Source organism: Neovison vison, chromosome 12 (genome assembly GCF_020171115.1).
Source record: "Neovison vison isolate M4711 chromosome 12, ASM_NN_V1, whole genome shotgun sequence".
NCBI classification, from domain to species: domain Eukaryota; kingdom Metazoa; phylum Chordata; class Mammalia; order Carnivora; family Mustelidae; genus Neogale; species Neogale vison.
Window position 1 is genome coordinate 5306804 of NC_058102.1, and position 20332 is coordinate 5327135.

The window sequence follows — 20332 nt, forward strand, 5'->3', positions numbered from 1 at the left end:
CCAAGGCCACAGAATTTCAGACCAAGTTCTGCCTTTGTATTTCATTATACAGCCAGCGGGATCCACCGGGGAAAGCTGTTTTTCTTTTACTTTTTTCTTTCTTGCTTTTCTTTTCTTTTCTTCTTCTTCTTTTTTTTCCCCGTTGTTTTTTGAGGTAGGAAACGGAATTCCAGAGGACTGGCAGTTTGTTAACTGCAGCTGAGTCGTCGTAAGTGTGCTTAATTTGAGTGAAGCTTATTTGCAGACATTTTAGGAAATAAATCTGGGAAACCATTTGTGATTCTTTGCAGTCGACTTTGAGAAAGAAAACGGCTATATTTTAGATTTATTTTATTCTCTTTTATTATAAAAGTAATACAAGCTGGCTGCAAAAAAGGCAGAAACCGCAAAAAACACGAATAACAATCCCCGGATTCCTTCCACCTGAATCCTACCACTGTGTTCTTTTTGATGTATTGTCCTCCCCGATTTATTTTCTGCTGCATGGCTGGGTAGATGGATGGATGGGTGGGTGTAGGTGGATGGGTAGACCTGCAAATACACAACATATGTATTAGAATGAAAATTAAATTATGCTAGTCATCCTTTCTTTCAATCATGAAACAATACATATCAAGGAAAATTTTCCATGCCTGTTAATTTAGACAGGCACCTTTGTTTTTAATGTCTGTGGTATTTTAGAGGCTTGATGAGCCATAAGTTATAAAACCAATCCTCTATTAATGGGCATTTGAATTGTTTCAATTTTTAAAAATCTTTAAACAGTGCAGAAAATACCTGTACCCATATACGTCTGTTGAGTAGTCCTATAATTCCATTTGTGTAAAATTCTAGGAGATTTCAGAGTGTTTAGGTCCCAGGTTTTCTATACATAAGCCAGAACCAATTTCTTTATCATTCCCTTGTATCCATGCTTCTTTGACAAGTGGAAAAAAATTAACTTGTTTTTGTTAGACTTACAATTACCAGTGAGTTTGAGTACTGTTTCATACATCTGTTGTGTTTTTTAGTTCTTTTCGTGTGAATTACCTGTTTATAACCTTAGTCTATTGTTCTGTGAGTACTTATCTGATTGATTCATAAGAGCTACTCATGCATCATGGTAATTAACCTACAGTTTTTCTCACTTGTTTTTCTTTCATTGTGATTTGTGTATGTGTGTTTTTAACCAAACAAAAAATAAATATTTGTACCATCAGACCTATCCATTATATAAATGATTTGGGGCTATAATGTGTCCCTTGGAAAGACTGCGCACAGAGATTGTATGCTATGTAATATCCATCTTAATTTTCTTCTACTGCTTTCATGGTTTTATTATTTCACTTGGTGTACTTTTTACTCTATCTAAGGTTTATCCTAGCACAAGATAGCAGGTTGATTCACATTTTTTTCCAACTTGTTCAGCCAGTTATTTCAATACCATTTATTACATGGCTTCTCATGCTTTTGATCCATTCTGGTCCTACTTTTTACTGGACAGGTTAGGATGAAAAGGGAACCCTGGATATTTAAACGTACCTTTGGCAACATGAATAAGAGGAAGCTCTTTTGTTTTAACAGAGATCTCATGGAACAATCAGCCAGTCAAGAATTCCAAAGAGGAGTGCCTGCACAGCTCTGCTTCCTCGGAAAATGTCTGGAAAAACCGCTCCTTAGAAGAAATTGAGAGGACCTTTTGCCAAGAGGTAAGAGTGTCTCCCTCATGCCAGGGTTCTCTACAGTGTGAACGGAGGAAATTGACAGCTGTGGAAAACCGTTGGGTCTTGACGTTATTTCTAAAATTTGCTTCGATCCTCCTTCCACCTCCCCAACCCTGAGGCCTCCTTCAAGTCCTGATGACAGTCCTTTGGCAATAGTAGAGGGGGTGAGAGTCTGGTTCTTAAGCGTCTCCTCTGTATTACTCACATACCAAATGTGGTAAGAAATATTCAAGACTGCTCTAAGGACACGAGACAACTTTATTGAGTAAAATAAAGGAAAACTTGAATAAATGAAGAGCTCTTTTTTTGGATAGGAAGATTCAGCATTCATATCTGCTCTCCTTATATCTGGATATAAGGTGTATCCATATCTATCTGGATGTATGCAGATCTATCTAATATACACACACCCATATATGGATGTATATATGCATATACATATATGTAATATATGTGTTTATATTTTCTTTTGAAAAGTTATGGGAAAGGACTTGCAGTACCACATAAAAAACAATTTATAGGGGTGCCTGGCTGGTTCAGGAGGTAGAGTACTCATCTCTTGATCTCAGGGTTATAAGTTGAGCCCCACACTGAGTGTGGAGATTACTTAAAAATAAAAGCTTTTAAAAATTATAAAGGTATAATATTTAAGACACTATGGCACTATCTTACCAACTACTAGTAGGTAATGGATTGGTCTCTATGTGTGAGTTTAGCATATGATATCAGGCCTTCCCGTACAGTGTGGTGGATCTGGGGAGTGGCTCACTCAGTAATTTGGATAATTCACGAGGCAGCCATTTGGGGGAAAAGTTTGTAACCTTACAGTCTTCACACCGAAGCAAATTCTATATATATCCACTATTAGATTTAAAAATGTGTGTGAAAATTTTTTAATCTTGAAATTGAGACTTCCTTTTAAGCGTGATGTAAAGCCCGAAAACCATAAAGAAAAAGACTGATACATCTGATTATATTAAAATGAAAAGCTTTTGCACAGCAAAACTTTGTGTAAGCAAATGGGAAACTTGACAAAATATGTGCCACATAAACAAGAGAAAAATCATAAATATTCCAAAGGTACGTAGAACTTTTAACAATGAATATAGAATTTTCTGGAGAAAAACGTCAATGAGGAAAAAAATGAACAAAAACCAGTGTTGATCAAGGTGTTGGAGAAGTGAGTGTATGTAATATTGTGTTGGTAAATTAGTAAAACTTGTTTTCTGTTATTGTTGTTAATAAATTTATTGTTTTCATAAAAACAGAACCATTACAAAATGCATTAGCACTACCAAAAAAGTAAGCAATTCTGAAAAGTACAAAGAAGAAAGTATAAATTATTCAAAATCCACTACCCAGAAATAATCAAAGGCAACATTTGGCGAACATAATTCTAGGTCTGTCTTTATTCGTATATATAGAAGGACGGCTGCCTCGGTGGCTGGGTGGGTGGATACATGGATAGAAATAATTTTATAAGAAGGGAATCATGCTCCTTTTTACAAATAAGACATATTTAATTTAGGTGTCTTTGAATTTACCAGAGGTAAAGGAGACGTGGCCCCCGCGTAATGAACCCTTCTGTGGAGCCTCCCGCGTGCCGGGCCTTGTTGGGTATTTCCCTCCTCAGCCTTCCAGCAGCTCCGTGAAGGCACTCTTAACCATCCTGGCTTCAGCTTGAGGAAACTGAGGCATGGAGGGGTTTAATGACCAGTTCAAAGTTACCCTGCCCGTTGGGCCTGGGGCCAAGTTTAAGTCCAAGTTCTTGTCAAGTCCAGCTTCAAGTGAAGCTGAAGATAGATGTGCACTTTGGTAAATATTTCTTTACCACAAGAGATATTAGGTCCCAAAAGGGACTTCAAGACAAGAAAGGAGATTAAGAAAGCCATTAAGAATTGCAGAAATGATGGTGTTTGTGAAGGATCTTTCGATTATAGGGAGCGCGGGGCGGGCTCTCACTTCCTGTGGCCCCCTCAGCCCCCCACCTCACAAGTTTCGTTGTTTCTGTTTTATTCTTAGTCAGGGTTTACAATGATATTAACACTCCATTCTGTTCCTATAATTCCCCTAAGTTGTCTTGTCTTCGTTTCGTATTTGCGTGGTTTCAGTGCACATCACTACATTCCAGTGCTTACCATAGTTAATCCCTTTCAGAGTTCATTATTTTGATTTATTTCTGGGCTGGCTGGATTTCACCGTCAAGTAATTTCCTTAAGAAAGGCTCATGGGTACTTTATTCCCTCTGTTTTTTCATATTTGAGACTCTGCTTCTGACTTTCCTACTAGAACAACGTGGCTGGATATAATTCTTCTATCTTCCTTTCTCTCCTTCAGAATGTTGTAAGCATCATTCCATTGTCTTCTGGCACTGGGTGCTCTGGAGAAGAAGCCTGGAGGCAGCAGATATTTTTTCCCCTTGTAGGTGATTCCCTAAGTCACCTACAAGGTGATGCCTAAAGTTTTGGGTTTGGGTTTAGGGGTGGTTTTTGTTGTTGTTTTGGCTCCTTGAAATTAAAAAGTGAAACTGAGCTGTACTGACCTTAAGCATTTTGTCAAAGTTTTCTGGATCACAGGGTGTTCTTTTGATGGACAGAGTCAGTCCTCCCTTCATTTGCAGAAAACTTTTTCTGTGTCGCTAAAATCTTCCCCCACCTTCCCTCCTTCCCTCCTTCCCTCCTTCCCTCCTTCCCGCCTTCCCGCCTTCCCTTCTGCGCTCCCTGCATCCTCCGTTCCCTCCATGCTGTTCCCAGCTCTCCTCCCACCGGCCATCTTGGTCTACCCTTGACGGCTGCCACCTGCTCCCAACTCGATCCAATGCTTTTGTCTTTTTCCTCTGCCTTCAGTGACAGTCTTTTGAGCCATTTCTTTATTATTCATTTGAATTTCAGCCTTGTCTCTTACGCTTGCTGTTTCTAAATTTATTAGCCCCTGTAATGATATTATTTTGGTTTTCTATCTCGCTTTGGACTATACCTTTTCTTCCATTGTTCTGGCATCCTGACTTCAAGCTTGTCTGGTAATGAATTCCTATTCTTAGTTTCTTTTTATGGCATGAATCCTTTGTAGATGATGTGTTTATATTTATTTGTATTATGTTTCCTTACAGACTGAGCTCTTTGTTTTTTGCCTGATCTTTCTTTTCTTTCTTCCTGTGGTTTTCCATTGTCTATATACACACAAATTACACGTTCTCTTATGGATGCATGGAGATTGCTCCCTGTTTTGTGCTAATCCAAATGACGCCCCTGGAAGGGGTTCCATCCTTATCTTTTGGTGCACCTGTGCAAAGGTCTTTCTAGGAATTACGCCTAGGAGTGGAATTACATGCCAGTTTGTAGCAGACACACTTCTCAGCTTTATTGGCAGTATCAGATTGCCTTTCAAAATACCAATTTGCACACCCAACCAAAGCATATGAGAAAGAATTCCTGTCATTCTACCTACTCACCAACGCTTGATATTGTTAGACTTTTTTTTCTTTAAAGATCTTATGTATTTATTAGAGAGAGAGAGAGAGACAGCGAGCACAAGTCAGGGGAGGAACACAGAGAGAGGAAAAAGCAGAACCCACACTAAGCCCCGAGCCTGTTACGAGGCTCCATCCCACAACCTCAAGACCATGTCCTGAGCTGAAACCAAGAGTCGGAGGCCCAACCCACAGAGCCGGCCCAGCGCCCCAATTATTATTAGACTTTTAAATTTTACTTTGTCTGATGCAGATAGAATGTCATCTCAGCTACGATTTTAATTTTTATGTCTCATAGCTTTCTCCATTTTGTAGCCTTTCTTTAGAATGTTTTTGGTAAAAACGTATTCGTTTTAAACTACTGTTTATTGAGTGCCCGCAGTGTGTCAAATTCTGCTTCATTCCAGGTCATTATTAGTGAACAAAGCAGACACAATATGCTCTTGTGGAGATTGCATGAACTTACATCAGGGAGAGGGTGTTCAACACATTCATGAAAGTGATAAATACGGGAAAAGACCTCATTTAGATAGCGGATCAAGGGAATGTTTATACACATTACATGTACAAACAGAAAAGGAGCGTACCTTTCGCTGGTCCGTCAGTAACATGATGGCATGCTACACATCATGTAAAGCGTGATGGTTGACATAAGTTCTTACAGGAAAAAATATCATGAGATGCTGTTCAATGAAAAAAGCCCCTGTCCCATCTAAATGTATGGTCATGATCACATTTTTGTAAAGTTATAGGGTTATATGATCATTATGGGAGCTTTTGCAACTCTACAGAAAAAACTGGATGGAGAGACTCCCAGGTATCTTTACGTCCTTCTTTTTACTTTGCTGAATTGCTTGCATTTTTCCCTTTTGTTTCATTATAAACGGTCACAATGAAAATCCCTGAAAGGTTTATACATGCCACCAAGACACTATGTCTGTTTCACTCTCTGCTCTTTTCCTAAAAGCTCTTGATTATGTCAGAAACATTGTCCCAGAAAAAACATCAATGGAAACCAATGTCATCAAGATAGTAAAAGCAATTTCATTAATTCAGTGAATACATTGAGATGGAACTCCACGTCTGGCTCTGCCTTCTCTCTGTGAACCCATCGCCCTGAAAGAGATAGGGGCAAATTTAGCCACATTTTGGGTTAGTTTTGTGCAGCTTTCTAAGAAATTTAGGCCCTGCAATTCTCTAAATATTTTTAAAGGTCTTCCCATTAGATTTCCAACATTCTCGTGTACCCTATGGAAATTTCAATGAATCGCTTCTTATTCCTTTGGTGGGTGGAGACTCTTGTGCATGTATTTCTATGTTCCAGCATAGAAAATATTTTAAAAATTATTTTTGTTAATATATAATGTATTATTTGCCCCAGGAGTACAGGTCTGTGAAGCGTCAGGCTTACACAATTCACAGCGCTCACCCATAGCGCTTGCCCTCCCAGGGCCTGTCACGCAACTGCCGTCTCCATACCTCCGCTGCCCTCAGCAACCCTCGGTTTGTTTTGTGAGATTAAGAGTCTCTTCTGGTTTGTCATAATTTTTTTTTTAAAGTCACCTTAGGTACTAGGTTGGTGGTTATTTTGTTTCTCATTGCAGTTAGAGGGGATGGGGGGAACAATTCAGACAAAGTGGAGAGGGTTGGAAATATCGGAGAGTACCGTTATTACTCAATAACAAACAGCGGGAAAACCTTTGGAAATAAAACCAATCTTCATAGTATTTTTATGAGTCCTATAAAAATCAGTGGTTAACCTACTTTGCTGAATTTTAGAAGTCCCATAAGCGAGGCTCATTCACCCTGATTGTTTGTGATTCCAGTTTAAAAAAGAAAAAATAATTAAAGAAATGTACAATGTGTACTCTGTTTATGCAATCTTTATATTAATGATTTTCCTTAGTCTAAAAGCTACTTCTGCTTTTAATAAAATGTTGCCAGCTTTTTCGTTTGATTGACCCAACTTAATCAGGAGGAGCCTAGCGTGGGTTCACAGTAGGAATGGCTTGAAAGTATATTAAGAAAGATGTATCAAACTGGCAGATCCACCGAATATTTTTAGCTCTGAAATTTGAGGTGAAGCTATTATATGGCTGTTTTTCCCTGAGAAACTTGTCTGCCTTGTCAGTTGAGTCGCTGGGCCTGGGGATACTCTTCTGCAGTGAGCTCATCAATTAAACATTTGAAGTTCAGAACGTGCCATCGTTATCTTTTTGATCAGTTTTTGGAGGGGGAAATGTGATGAGATTTTGGTAAAAATACACTGGGTGAACAGCTCTGTGAAGTGGATTTCTACGAATGCAACACTCAAATTTTTGTTCCTTACAGCTTCCCAAGGCTTATGAAAAGGTTGAAAAGGCCCTGAGTGCTGGGGACCCCTCCAAAAGTGGATATGTATCTTTGAATTACCTAAAGATTGTCCTCGACACCTTTGTGTACCGATTACCAAGGAGAATTTTTATCCAGTTAATGAAAAGGTAAGAGTCCCATTGTTTCCTTGACAATTTTCCCACCCCCAAATGTCAACCGTGAGAATAAGGAGCAGCTTCATTTATTTTTTATTAATGTCTTGGACTTTTTTTTCCTTGAAAATTTCAAACACATGCAAAAGTAAAGAGAATACTGTAAGGAATCCAGTCACGTACCACTACCCAGCTTCGGTATTCAGCTCGTGGTCCATCGTTTCATTTCTCTTCCTGCTCCGTTTTCCATTAACCCCAGGCATTTTTTTTTAAGTTCTTATTTATTTATTTGACACAGAGAGAAAGAGAACGAGCGAGAGCACAAGGAGGGGGAGGGGTGGAGGGAGAGGGAGAAGCAGACTCCCACAGAGCAGGGAGCCCCAGGCGGGGCTCCATCCCAGAACCCTGAGATCATGACCTGAGCTGAAGGCAGTCACTTACCTGACTGTGTCACCCAGGCACCCCAATCCCAGATGTTTTTGAAACAAATACCAGATACCATATTTTACTGCAAAGATCTCACTATGTGTTTCTAAAAGATAAGAGCGCTTTTAAAAAACATGGTAGAAATACTGGTTTTGCACCTAATAGAATTATCAATAATATTGTTAAACATCCAGCCAGGTTTCAAATCTAACCGATCATAGATTTTCCTTTACAACTTGAGTCAGGATCCAAATAAGGTCTGTGCGTTGCAGTTGATTGATTTCCCGCAATTCTGTTTTTAGTCTGTAGGGTCTCGCTGCCTTTGTTAATTTGTTCCCCTGTGATGTATGTGTTATGATGTGTTTATTACACGGTATTTCTTCCACCCGACGTCTGACTGATCTGCAGTGACATTTGACATGTCCTCCCGTCTCCCTCTCCCAACCCCCCTGCCCCTAAATGGATTGTTATTCAGATGCGTGTTCAGGTGTTCTGGCAAGAATACTTCCTAGGGGGTGGCAGGCACGTGTGGACTGGCTTTCTCTCTCTGTGTGGTGTTAGCAGCCCTGGTTGGTCCTTCCCACAACTGCGCACTCACCGGGGATTATAAAGTGCGGGTATCGCCCGTCTGTCATTTCTTCTCTTATTGGTTGGAGTCCTTCTGTAATGAAAGCTTCCCTTCTTCAGCTGCTTGGTACCAACGAGACACACTTTGTCTAAGAAAGGCAGGAGGATGTCCTTAGCTCTTTCCTTCACTTACCACCTTCCAAGATAATGAATGGGTTCCCAAGCATCCTTCCAAAGTGAGCAATGAGCAATTTTTCATACAAAAATGATCATAATTCACGAGTGTCCACATATCTGATGTGCTTCAGGCCATCACTGTTCTCACTGACCTTCAGTCTGGACTGTCTTGGCCTTTCATGCTGGCTGCTGGGTCCTGTCGGTGCGACGCTGGCGCTCGCTGACAGCTCTCTTGCTTTCTGACGTGCTCCCACTCTTCTGGTACATTGCTTGCCCCCGACCTGGAATCAGCCATTTCTCCAAAGATCACTGTTTCCTTTAGAAATGGTGCACATAGCCCAGACTCTGCATAAGGAATACCGTCTTTCATTTACCCGGTGCTCTGTCTGGGTAGCTCAGAGCACCCTGTCTCAGGGGAAGTAGGGTAGAGGCTACTGGGAAGATTGTCTTGTGAAGCTCTGGATAATTGCTGGACACCTCGGTTACCTAGAAAGGAGAGGCAAGAGAGAAGAGGGGGAAAATAGTTATTTTTTTTTAAGAGAGAGAGAGAGCACCTGAGCTGGAGGAGGGGCAGAGAGAGAATCTCAAGCAGGCTTCAAGCGTGGAACCTGACACAGGGCTCACAACCCTGAGATCATGACCTGAACTGAAATCAAGAGTCGGACCTTAACTGATGGACCCATCCAGGTGCCCCAGGAAAACTAGTATTAAGCGAGGCCAACTAGCTCCCTTCCCCACAGACTCCTCTTTCCTTCTTGACCCTCCTTACATCCAGAGAGGATCACTGTGTGCTGCCACCGTGGCTTCTAGAGTAAAAGGCAAGATGTGGCCCTAGGAGTGAGTATTTCCATGGCTCAGAAAACAGTTCTGTTGTTCTATCCCAACACGGTGACAATTTTTAGGAAATACTTCGTTGGATGACCAAAAGTCATATAGTCATTTCTCTTTATTTCGTTTTCAAAATTATACAAGTAATAATTTAAAAACAATAATAAAAATAAAACCCCAAAAGTCACAATCCACCTTATGTAACAAATTTACTGCTTTCACGTTTCCACACTCCCTTCACCTGTATCTACATACATCTGTAAGCTGTTGTATTTGTAATTAAAGTACATCTACAGTTTTACATTGTGCTTTTCAAATAGGGATGCATATGACAGAAGGCATGATGTTGGCTTCATCATCTTCGAAGTTATTTTAAGATTTTATTTCTTTATTTATTTTTAAAGATTTTATTTATTTATTTGACAGACAGAGATCCCAAGTAGGCAAAGAGGCAGGCAGAGAGAGAGGGGGAAGTAGGCTCCCCGCTGAGCAGAGAGCATAATGTGGGGCTCGATCCCAGGACCCTGGGATCATGACCTGAGCCGAAGGTAGAGGCTTTAACCCACTGAGCCACCGAGGTGCCCCGATTTTATTTATTTATTAAAGAGAGAGATTCCACACTGAACACAGAGCCTGATGTGGGATTCCATCCCAAGATCCTGAGATCATGACCTGAGTCGAAACCAAGAGTCTGGCGCTCAACCAACAGAGCCACCAGGCACCCACAAAATGATAATTAAAATAGATGTATATTGGGATGCCTGGGTGGCTCAGTGGGTTAAAGCCTCTACCTTCAGCTCTGGTCATGATCCCAGGGTCCTGGGATTGACCCTGCATCAGACCCTCTGCTCATTAGGGAGCCTGCTTCCCCCTCTCTCTCTGCCTGCCTCTCTGCCTACTTGGGATCTCTGTCTGTCAAATAAATAAATAAAATCTTAAAAAAAAATAGATGCATATTGAGTCCCTTTCTCTACCAGACATTATGGAAAGTGCTAAGAACCTAGAAACAAATTATAAACAGTCCCACAGCAGCAGGGACCACCAGAACGATGGTAGCTATGAAGACCACAATGGGCGTGCAGAGTGAACATATGTATTAGGACACTAAGGGCAGCCGCGGTTGTGCCATTGTGACAATGTGTTCTCACCAGAGACCCAGGGATTTCTGAGTTGTGCCCTCTGTTGAGTTCACCCATGATTCCCAGTAGAACTGGACACAGGACAACAATGCGGTGAATACCAAGTATGGGTATCTTGAATTATGAATCAGGTTTGTCTTCTGGTGCACATATCTGCAAGTTAAGACTTGTCCTGTCTTCCTGTCAACTCTTCCCTTTATAATTATGGTGTTACCTTTCTGTCCCTCTCGCTTCTGTGGCCTGTCTTCTTGGATACTGAAATACCTGTAACAGTTTTCTTTGGATCGGTGTTTGTCCAATGTGTCTTTTCTCAACTATTTAATTGTCACCGTTACTACTACGTAGTATGCTTCTTGTAAAATAGCATATCTGTGTTTAAAAAATTCCAAATGAACATCTTTGCCTTTTCAGCAGTCAAGTGTAGCATGTTCCTGTGTCTTGTTATGGGCGTGTTTGGGTTTTTTCCTTTACCGCTCTATGGTTATTTCTGATTTTTCTCGGTTCTTTTTCTTTTTCCCTCCTCCACTGTGTTTGGTTCTGTCTATGTTTTCCTTATCATGCGCTTTCCCCTCCACTGTCTTGAGACTTAAATAATTTATTTCTATTCTTATAGAAGAAGTTACCCTTAAATTTTTAACACATGTTCTGAACCGATAAAGCCAAAAGATCGCAATATTTCTACTGTCCTGAATAAAACAAGCGGCTTCAGTGGACATGTTCCTATCTGCTAGTGTTTCAATCCGGCTTTGTTTTGGTAGGACCCGAATTAGTCTTCATTATTGGGTGTTTTGTTGTGGGTTTTTTTTGTTTTTTTCTTGCAATCTGTGTTTGTTTGTAGGTTTTCCCAGATTTACCACTTTGTTGGCTCACCACTGCTTCTTCAGTCTCACCCCTCATTCAGAATTCAATTTCCTGAAGTGTGTTCTGTAATAATCCTTTAAGTGAGGTGCTGTGAGTGGGCGGGGGGTGGGGGCGGTAAGTCTTTGTTTTCAAAAAATGTCTATTTTCCACTCATTCTTTAATGGAGATTACACAGGGAATACAGTTCTTATCTGAGAGCTGTCTTCTGAGAGACACTCTTTACGGTCTTCTGGCCTCTGCTGTTGCTGTTGCGAGTCTGCTTTCTAATTGCCAGTACTTTCTGGGTGATCTGTTTTTTCTTTTTCTGGTTGCCTTCAAGATTTTTCTCCTTATTTTTGTTACTTTCCAGTTTCCCTACAATGTGTCTTGCTAGAGATGTCTGTTTATTTAACCTCCCCAGACACATGCTGCCTCACGGTGAGGATTAGTATCTTTCATGAATTCTAGAACATTCCCTGCTGCTACTCTTTGGGTGTTGTCTCTACTCCACTCTCACTGGCCTTTTCTTCTGGAAGTCTTATTAAATATTTGTTGAACTTCGTCCTTCCACTTTCCCTGTCTCTTAGACTTCCTTGCATTTTCCGTGTCTTTATCTGTCTGGGTTCCTTTCTGTTTTCCTAGAGTCTGTTTTGGTTCCTAAACTCTCAACTGTGCCAGATCTCCCAGTCTAGCAGGCTCAGGTCTCTGAGCCCCGAATTGGCATTAAACCAGCCTCTTAGTGCCTGCGGGAGGTCCCAGGGCTGCCTTGAGCACAGGCTGCTCCGTCCAGGTCTGACACCCTCCCTGGGCTCTTGTGGGAATAACTCACATTCTCTCTGCCCCAGGCTTCTGGCACCTGTGGATTTCCCTTTCTTGGTTTCAATTTGTACCGTATGTTTAAGATCATTTTGTTGATATATTTATTCCAGTAAGTGTTGATATAGTTGATGTATTGGTTGATATATTTCTGTGATTATATGAGGAGGTTGGGGAGAGAGCCACTATGTTGCCAGAAATCTTACCTTAATGTGTTCTGCTGGCTGGGAAGTTAGAAAAGTCTCCAGAGAGTAAACAGAGCTGAATGGAAACTTCGAGAGATGTAGAAGAGTCTCCCACGCGGATGGCTGGGGGAAGACATGCCATCCAGAGGAAGCAAGCAGCATTCCACTGGGGCTGGTGGATGGGGTTATGACCGCCCATCTGGGCTCTTCAGTTCTATAGACCAGAATGTTTCTAACCAAGTCACTCTTGAGTCTTCGGTTTCTTCAGATTTGCATATGTTCGTTCATTTATTTGTTCAGCCAGTCCCTGGATAGTTCTGGAGCCTTCACTATGTGCCAGGTGCTGTGCTAGGCGCTAGGGACTTATTGGAGAGGAAGACTGGGCCCTGCGCTCAGAGGGTACTACCTGCTAGCGGGTGAGGTGACAGTCCACAGATGCACCGGGCTGAAGGGAGGTATGCAGTGTGATGGGGCCCTCATGAGAGTGTTGGGGAGGACCTCAGGAAGCTTCTCTGCAAATGAGCTTTAAGCAGAGACCTGAGACACCAGGGGGAAAGCCCCAGGACAGGCAGCCCAGCCGTGTCATGGTCCAGGGCCTGACAGAAGCCGGAGGCAAGAGGGAGCCAGAGGTGGGGTAGAGGGCAGGCAAGGGCCCCGGGAGGGGACTGGGGTCATGGCCGCCGCCAAGGGGTCAGAGACAGGCTTTGTGTCCAATTCAAGGCCGGAGTGCAAATACTTGCGTGCATTTTTACAAGGATCGCCCAATCTGAAAAAATGATAGTGATTTATATCCCCGTCAACGTCGTATGAGTGTTTTAGTTTCATATGCCTTCTGGCATTGAATATTAACATTGTTTTAAAATATTGATAGCTTAAGAGGTATAAAACGGTGCCTCGTTATCGTCTTAATTTATATTTCTTGGAGCAATGCTGGGCCTGGACCATTCTGTGAGGCCACGTGCCGATCGCATCTCCCCTGGTGGGAATCCTCCTTGTGTCCTGACTGCGGAATGCCCCCGCTGCCGGCATTTGAAGTCAGTTTTATCACCTTTCTGTTTAATAATTTTTTGTAATTAATTAATTATTAAGAGAGAACCCTTTTCTGTCATAAGCAGGGCCGCTTCGTGCTGCCGTTCTTCCCAGCCTGCTGCTTCCCCTTCGTTCACGTGACACCTCATTGTTCTGAAGTTTATGTTTTAATATAATCAAATACATTAATCTTCTTTTGGAATGTCTTCTGTTGCGTAATCTATAAATTCATCATTCCTGCCCAGGCTTGATATAAATACGCTTTTCTACTCTGCTTGTTTTTCTTAGTCTTTGAAAACAAAACACTTTAATTCATCCTGACATAAGGTGGGCATCCAAATTCACGTTCTTTTCCCAAACAGATCATCCGTTTTACCACCACCACTTAGTATTCTTCCCCCTTGTTTCTAATGTCTGCTTTGTCATACATTCAGTTCTCTCCATAGTTTGGTTTACTGTGTCCTTCTAGTCTGTTCCATCACTCTAGATGACTCTCCTGTGTGGACATTTCTGTACGGTGTGGTCTACACTGGCCCATCCAACTGCCGTGTTGTTTACCATCTCACCTTCAGAGAGAACACCGGGTTCCCAGCACTGTCACGGTGATTTCTTGACCTTAGAGGGTGATGGTTGGGGACTTACCACTCATTATGTCACCTCCTAAGAAGAGAGAACCTGCTGGTTTCTACGAGGGAAGCACTGGCCCCATGAAACAGGCATCAGAGATGGGACTGGTGTCACCCCCAGTGGCAGCGAGTGGCAGAGCTGTTTCCTCCCGGCCTTGCTCTCCTCTCCAGCCACCGAGGAGGCAGAACAATGCAGACTGCTGGGAGGGACAGTGTGGGGACAAGGGCACACCTGTTGTTGCCAGAAGTGAGCAGCCTGAGCGCCCCGGACCTGCCCTCGCGGCTTCATGGGTCTGTGATTGCGCTGGGTTAATTCTGTATGACTTTTATATTGAAAAAATACGAGAAGTTCACTAAAAAAATCTGTACAAGAATGTTCATAGTAGCTCTGGTCATAATTCACCCAAATGGGAACGGCTCCAAGTGTCCTTCAGCAGGCGATTGGACAAGCAAACTGGGCCATCAGCACAATGGCATATTTCTCAGCAATAGGAAGGGATGAGCTTCCGATGCGAACGGCACTGAATCCCAGCGACATTCGGAAGAACCAGTCTCAAAGGCTGCTGCTCTAGGAGTCTGTCTCTAGGACATTCAGGAGAAGACAAAACAGTAGGATCAAAGAAGAGGTCATTGGTCTGTCTCTAGGACTGGGGGCGGTGGGGGGAGGTCCGACTCTGGAGGGGCAGCGCTGGGAAGGCGGTGGGTGATGGAGCTGTTCTGCGTTCTGTGTGGGGCAGTGGTGACGTGAATCTGTATGTGGGTTAAAACTCGTAAAAGTCTACACGGAAAGAAAAAAGTTCATTTTAGTGCTTCTTAATTTGAGAAATAAAACTTAAAAATACATCCTTTAAAAAAAATCGCAGACAACATAGGAAAGAATAAAGCAAGAAAGTAAAATAAAATCTAAACCTTCATAATAAAATGGCTGGAGAAATTATTCTTCCTATCCGACTCGAGAATAGATAGTGTAGGGAGAAAAAAAAGGCATCTTGTTGAGTTTGTTGTGTTTTAGAACAAAATACTCAAGATCTAGGGCCTAAATTAAAAACCCTAACATCTTGGTAACAAAGCATAAAATCTTGACTGCAATCATATTCTAGAGACTTTAAAAAGCCGTTTTCCATATATATTTTTATTTTAATGTAATGGTAGACTTTAACTGAACAGCTAACTTGACCTTTATTGCTAACGTGCTGTGCTTTTTGATGTTGCCTAGGCTTTTATATAAAGTACATCTGTTAAAAATAAAATCAGTGTTTAAATATGAGGAGTGGGGTTTGAGGGAGAGCTGAGGGAAGGAATAAAGGCAGTGACTTGCTCTGACTTGTGTATTTGCCAAGATACTTTCTTATCCATCACGTGAACACGTTCTCGCTCAGAAACATCTCCCGGTGAGAATTTTCCCACTCACCCCGGGAGTGCCCAACAGAAGCTCTACAAGCAGAAACAGTAAGCCATTTAGCCCAAATTACATTAAGCGTAGAACCAATACCCAGTGGTATGTTTTCAATGATTGTCCAAACCTCTTTAACCCCCATGTCTAGGATCTCTTCCGTCTATGTGACATTCTGGAAAAGGCAAAACAATAGGCATGGAAGAGAGATCAATAATTGCCAAGACTAGGGGCAGAGGAGGATGTGACTCCGGGGGATGGAGCACAAGGGAGCTTTTGGGGGTAAGGGAGCTGTTCTGTACTCTACCATGGTGGTCTTAACCTCCGACATACAGTGGTCAGGGTCCAGGCAGAAATCAGATGGACACGAGTTTATTGAAAGATGCTTTACTCACATGAGGGCAAGAGTAAATGAAATCAGTAGATGGGGAAGCCTTTCTCTCCCCTAGGCCTAAAGGGATAGGAGAGGGGGCAGTTACTGAAAGGAGCAAGGCAGATAGCTAAAGAGGAGGTCACTGGAGAGCAGATAAGGTCTAAGAACATGGCCATGGCCATGTGGCAGGGGAGGGCTGGGGGAGTAATTAGCCCACCTTCTCTCCTCTTGCCTTCCAGTCCCTGGGGCACTCAACCTTTTTTTCACAGGATCTCAGTGCTCAATGGTCATCTCTTTATTGGCTACTCTTTACTCTCTACTGGCTCAAGGCAAGGTGCATCCTGTAGAACAGGTCCCTAAGCCCTGGGGATTTCCTCTCAGCTGGATGTAGATGAGTCATCAGAGAGCTACCAAGCATTCTTTCAGGTCTTTTCTGGTGATGGGATATGTGGCAAGACCAGCATGTTCTGTGGATCTGGGCTTATTGCCACACCGTCACCACCATCAGATGAGTTCCTCCGTTTTTTTCTGTGATGGCAGGACATCCCAGTGGTGCATAAAGCTTTCTGGAGGTCCACAGATGGTAAGTGATAGAAGCGTTTCAGGCAGGCAAGGCAAATTTGTGTCTGGAATATGCATCGAGACAGATCACTGCTCCCTCCATGTGGAAAGGGGTCCAATGGAATCTTTGCCAGGTGACTAGGAAGCCCACGTAGAGAAAGGGGCCATTAAAGGGCTCAGAGTTGGGGCACCTGGGTGGCTTAGTGGGTTAAAGCCTCTGCTTTCGGCACAGGTTATGATTCCAGGGTCCTGGGATCCAGCCCCAAAGCAGGCTTTCTGCTCAGCAGGGAGCCTGCTTCCCCCTCTAACCCCTCTGCCTGCCTCTCTGCCTACCTGTGATCTCTGTCTGTAAATAAATAAAATAAAATCTTAAAAAAAGGGGGGGGGCTCAGGTTTGGCCTCTGCCATTGGAAGCCTGGGGACTTAGGTAGGCAGCAGCTAACTCATCTTTAGTGATGAGAAGTCCCTGTTTTCAAACCAATGCACAGCGTCCATTCCTGACCACAATACACAGCGATCTCCGTGACCACTTTCACATGGAAGCCCCTGAACAAGCACCAGGTTGCTTGGGCAAAGTGACTGGCAGGTCACTTTTCAGGGCAGGTCAGCTTTCCTCCTGATAATCCACGTGGCTGCCCCCCCCCCAGTGGGACTTACAGAGGACATAAATACATTCAGAAGCCGTGCTTTTCTGTGACGAGACAACAATTTACAGTTCGAGCCTTGCAAATTGTTTCTTACTCAATGCCGCACTCAGAACTGCTGGGTTACCCAGAACAGCAGGACAAAACTATCTCCAAAATTCAGAGACACCCTTCAAGCATACGAATCTTTTCTTGCAATGGGCAGCAAAAGGCTAATTCATTGGTTTTTCACTTTGGAGGAACTATGCCAGCATGCCTTAGACTTCTGGATCCCTAGTTACTTGACCAGACTGTAAGACCTTGAAATTCCATGGGGTTTATCTTCTCTGCCTTTCTGAGGCCCCTGGGATATTTGTTATTTCATTCTTAGTAGATCCAGTTAATATAATATCATCGTGTTGTGGGCCAGTGTGGTGGTTGTAGCCACACCAGAACAATCCATGGCCACGTGGTGGGGTACCTGGGTGACTCAGTCTGTTGCACACCCAACCCTTGATTTCGGCTCAGGTCATGATCTCGGGGTCATGAGATCAAGACCCCTGTTGAGCCGTGCGCTCAGAGCAGAATCTGCTTAAGATTCTCTCTCTTCCTCTCCCTCTGCCCCTCCTCCCTGCTTGCTCAATCTAAATAAAGAAATCAATAACTTAAAAAAAAAAAAAAAGAAACCGTAACACAGCTCCTTGGCCAATATTTGCAGGACTCTCTGGGCAAGCCTCGATCAGAGCTCCCTCACATTATAACGTGGCAGGAAGCAGGTGATTTGACATAGTCTTGAGATAAGATTTGGAGGTGAACAGATCTCCCGGCTGTGTAAAGGGAAACTTGAAAAGGAGATTGAAACATTAGCATTTGATACGTCTATAGCTACATACCAGATGCCAGGGGCTGTGTTGATTTGCATGTGTGACTGGCATCATTGCTTGATTAAATTTACAATTATCCAGTCATTTTCAAATATCCGAGTAGCTTTTGCATCGGGAAACGGCGATTCAGACGGAGTATGGTAGAAGTCGGCCTCTTGCCCTCGTCTTTTATTTTATGATGCGCTCCAGGGAAGTGGTAAGATTTTTAAACCCTTTGCTAAGCGTTGGGTTTTCCGCTTGGTCCTTCCTATCATCATAGTCCCTTATTTCATGGGTCAAAGGACAAATATGAGGGTTCTGCAGTGACTAAGAATGACTGTTTACATCATGTATGGAGCCCGGAGAAGTAAGCACAGGATGAGCCTGTAACCCTACCTGACCCTCTACAACATGGACTTGGGTTTCTTCTCTCCTCCATAAGCCTGACCGTGACCCGGCAGACCATGTGGGCACCTGGGCTCCCCAAGGATTATTGTTAGTTCAGAGTCACTATCTAATAACCCTGGGTGGTCTAGGTATTTTCTTTCCCTTCATACGTAGTCCTTTTGGTATGGCTGAAGGATCTTCTGGGCAAGGTTTGAAGGAAGATTCTCTGTATATGCATATGGCTATATTATAGGATTGTTCCTCAAAGATATCCAGATTCTCCCTTAATTAAGGGGGTTTGGGTCTGTGAATTGGTTTTGGTCTGTGACCTGGGCAATAGGTCATGAATTCCCACATTAACGACCAAGTCAGTCTTCTTCCCATCAGACCTAGAATTTTCAGTGTGTTCTGTAAATATCAGGCAGCACCTTGGTCTTTCCTAAGGACCCTGTGTTCAGTTAGCTTGTGCCAGAAACCCTCGTGGGCTGAATCACCCTGATTTTGTCCTAGCTCGTGGAGGTGAGTTCTCCCAAGGTGTAGCTATAGAAGGAAGTTTCCCAACTCCCAACTATGAGGACATCTCATGGCTGTTAATATGTTAACTCAACATCATGAATATCCACGAGGGGAATATGTGGGATTTTGCAAACTTGTTTTGTTTGCAGAATGACAAAGCTGCCCTTGATGGTCATAGGAGCGATGTGTACAGCTCGTCTCTGTGATCCCCCGGCCAGCAGACCACTTCAGGCCCTCTCTGTCTCTCTCTGGGATGTGCAGTTCTGAATTCCTGTCTCATGGCATGCTGGAATGGGGTGATGGAACGTGTTACAAGTGATGTGTCATTTACTACTAATAAAGTTAAAATAAGCAAGTTATTTTGTTTTCTGGCAAAGTACAGCGATCGTCCCCAAGTGAATGTCACCTTCAGTTACTTGCATGCCCTTATCTTTGAAGAGAGGAAGGGGCAACTTACAGCTAGCGTTAGCGCATGTCCATACCTTGGCAGTATGTAGGGGCACTTGTCCAGGACACGGGCAGCGGCAGTGTGGACTGGGACTTGGCAAGCCCCTGGCTGTCATGTCCTTTCATACACAAGACAGCTCGAGCCTGTATCTCATGCACTTTGCTCAGGCCAACATCTACCCTCCCCACTCCAGAATTTATTTGGCGCTCTGGTGGAGTTTTATTATCTTGGTCCATTTGCCCAGTGGCCTGTTTCTCTTGGGTGAGCTGCAAATTTCGACCCTATAGCTACTGTTCTCTCTGTGGCCTCTCTTGGGGCCCCATAATCTCCCTTCAGAGACCCTTAGAAATGCAGTGTCAGTGGGCTTGGGGAAGAGGATGCTAAAAATCCTGAATGTGCTGTTTCTTACTAACACATATTATTAACTCAGAAGCCAATAAACCAGCTCTCGATCATGATGCATGGGGCAAATCTATCCCAGATAAGGCAATCAGGGAAGACTTCTTGGGGAAGATGGCATTTAAGATGAGACCCTCACGAAAGCATCAGGCATGCAGAAACAAAGTCTGCTGTGTTGCACAAATTTAGAGTGCACCAGTCACGTTGTATTTCCTGTGAGAGAGCATCCAGGCCAACAGTCCCATGCAGAAGCCTTCATAGAAGTGGGAACTTGGTATAGTTGAAGACCGGAGGAAGGAAAACAGGGAGCAGAAGTCCAGAGTTTAATAGTGGACGTGTTAAGTTTGAGATGCCTGTTAGAAATCCGACTACTGATGTTGAGTAGACTATTGGAAGCTCAGAAAAAGAAGTCCAGTTTAGAGAAAGAAATATGGGTATCAGCTTTGTAAGATCAATCTAGATGGTATCTCAAGCCAGAGAATAGAGGAGGTTGTTGAGA

General features: G+C 43.0%; 1 protein-coding gene across 3 annotated transcripts in view; it reads left to right on the forward strand.

Moving 5' to 3' along the window:
• EFCAB6 (EF-hand calcium binding domain 6) overlaps positions 1-20332 on the forward strand; it is a 229542-nt gene that overhangs the window by 77531 nt on the left and 131679 nt on the right. For all 3 annotated transcript variants that reach the window (XM_044227789.1, XM_044227791.1, XM_044227790.1), the window contains exons 10-11: positions 1564-1688; positions 7504-7652. In XM_044227789.1, the coding sequence (XP_044083724.1) occupies positions 1564-1688; positions 7504-7652 (274 nt within the window). The remainder of the gene's footprint in view (positions 1-1563; positions 1689-7503; positions 7653-20332) is intronic.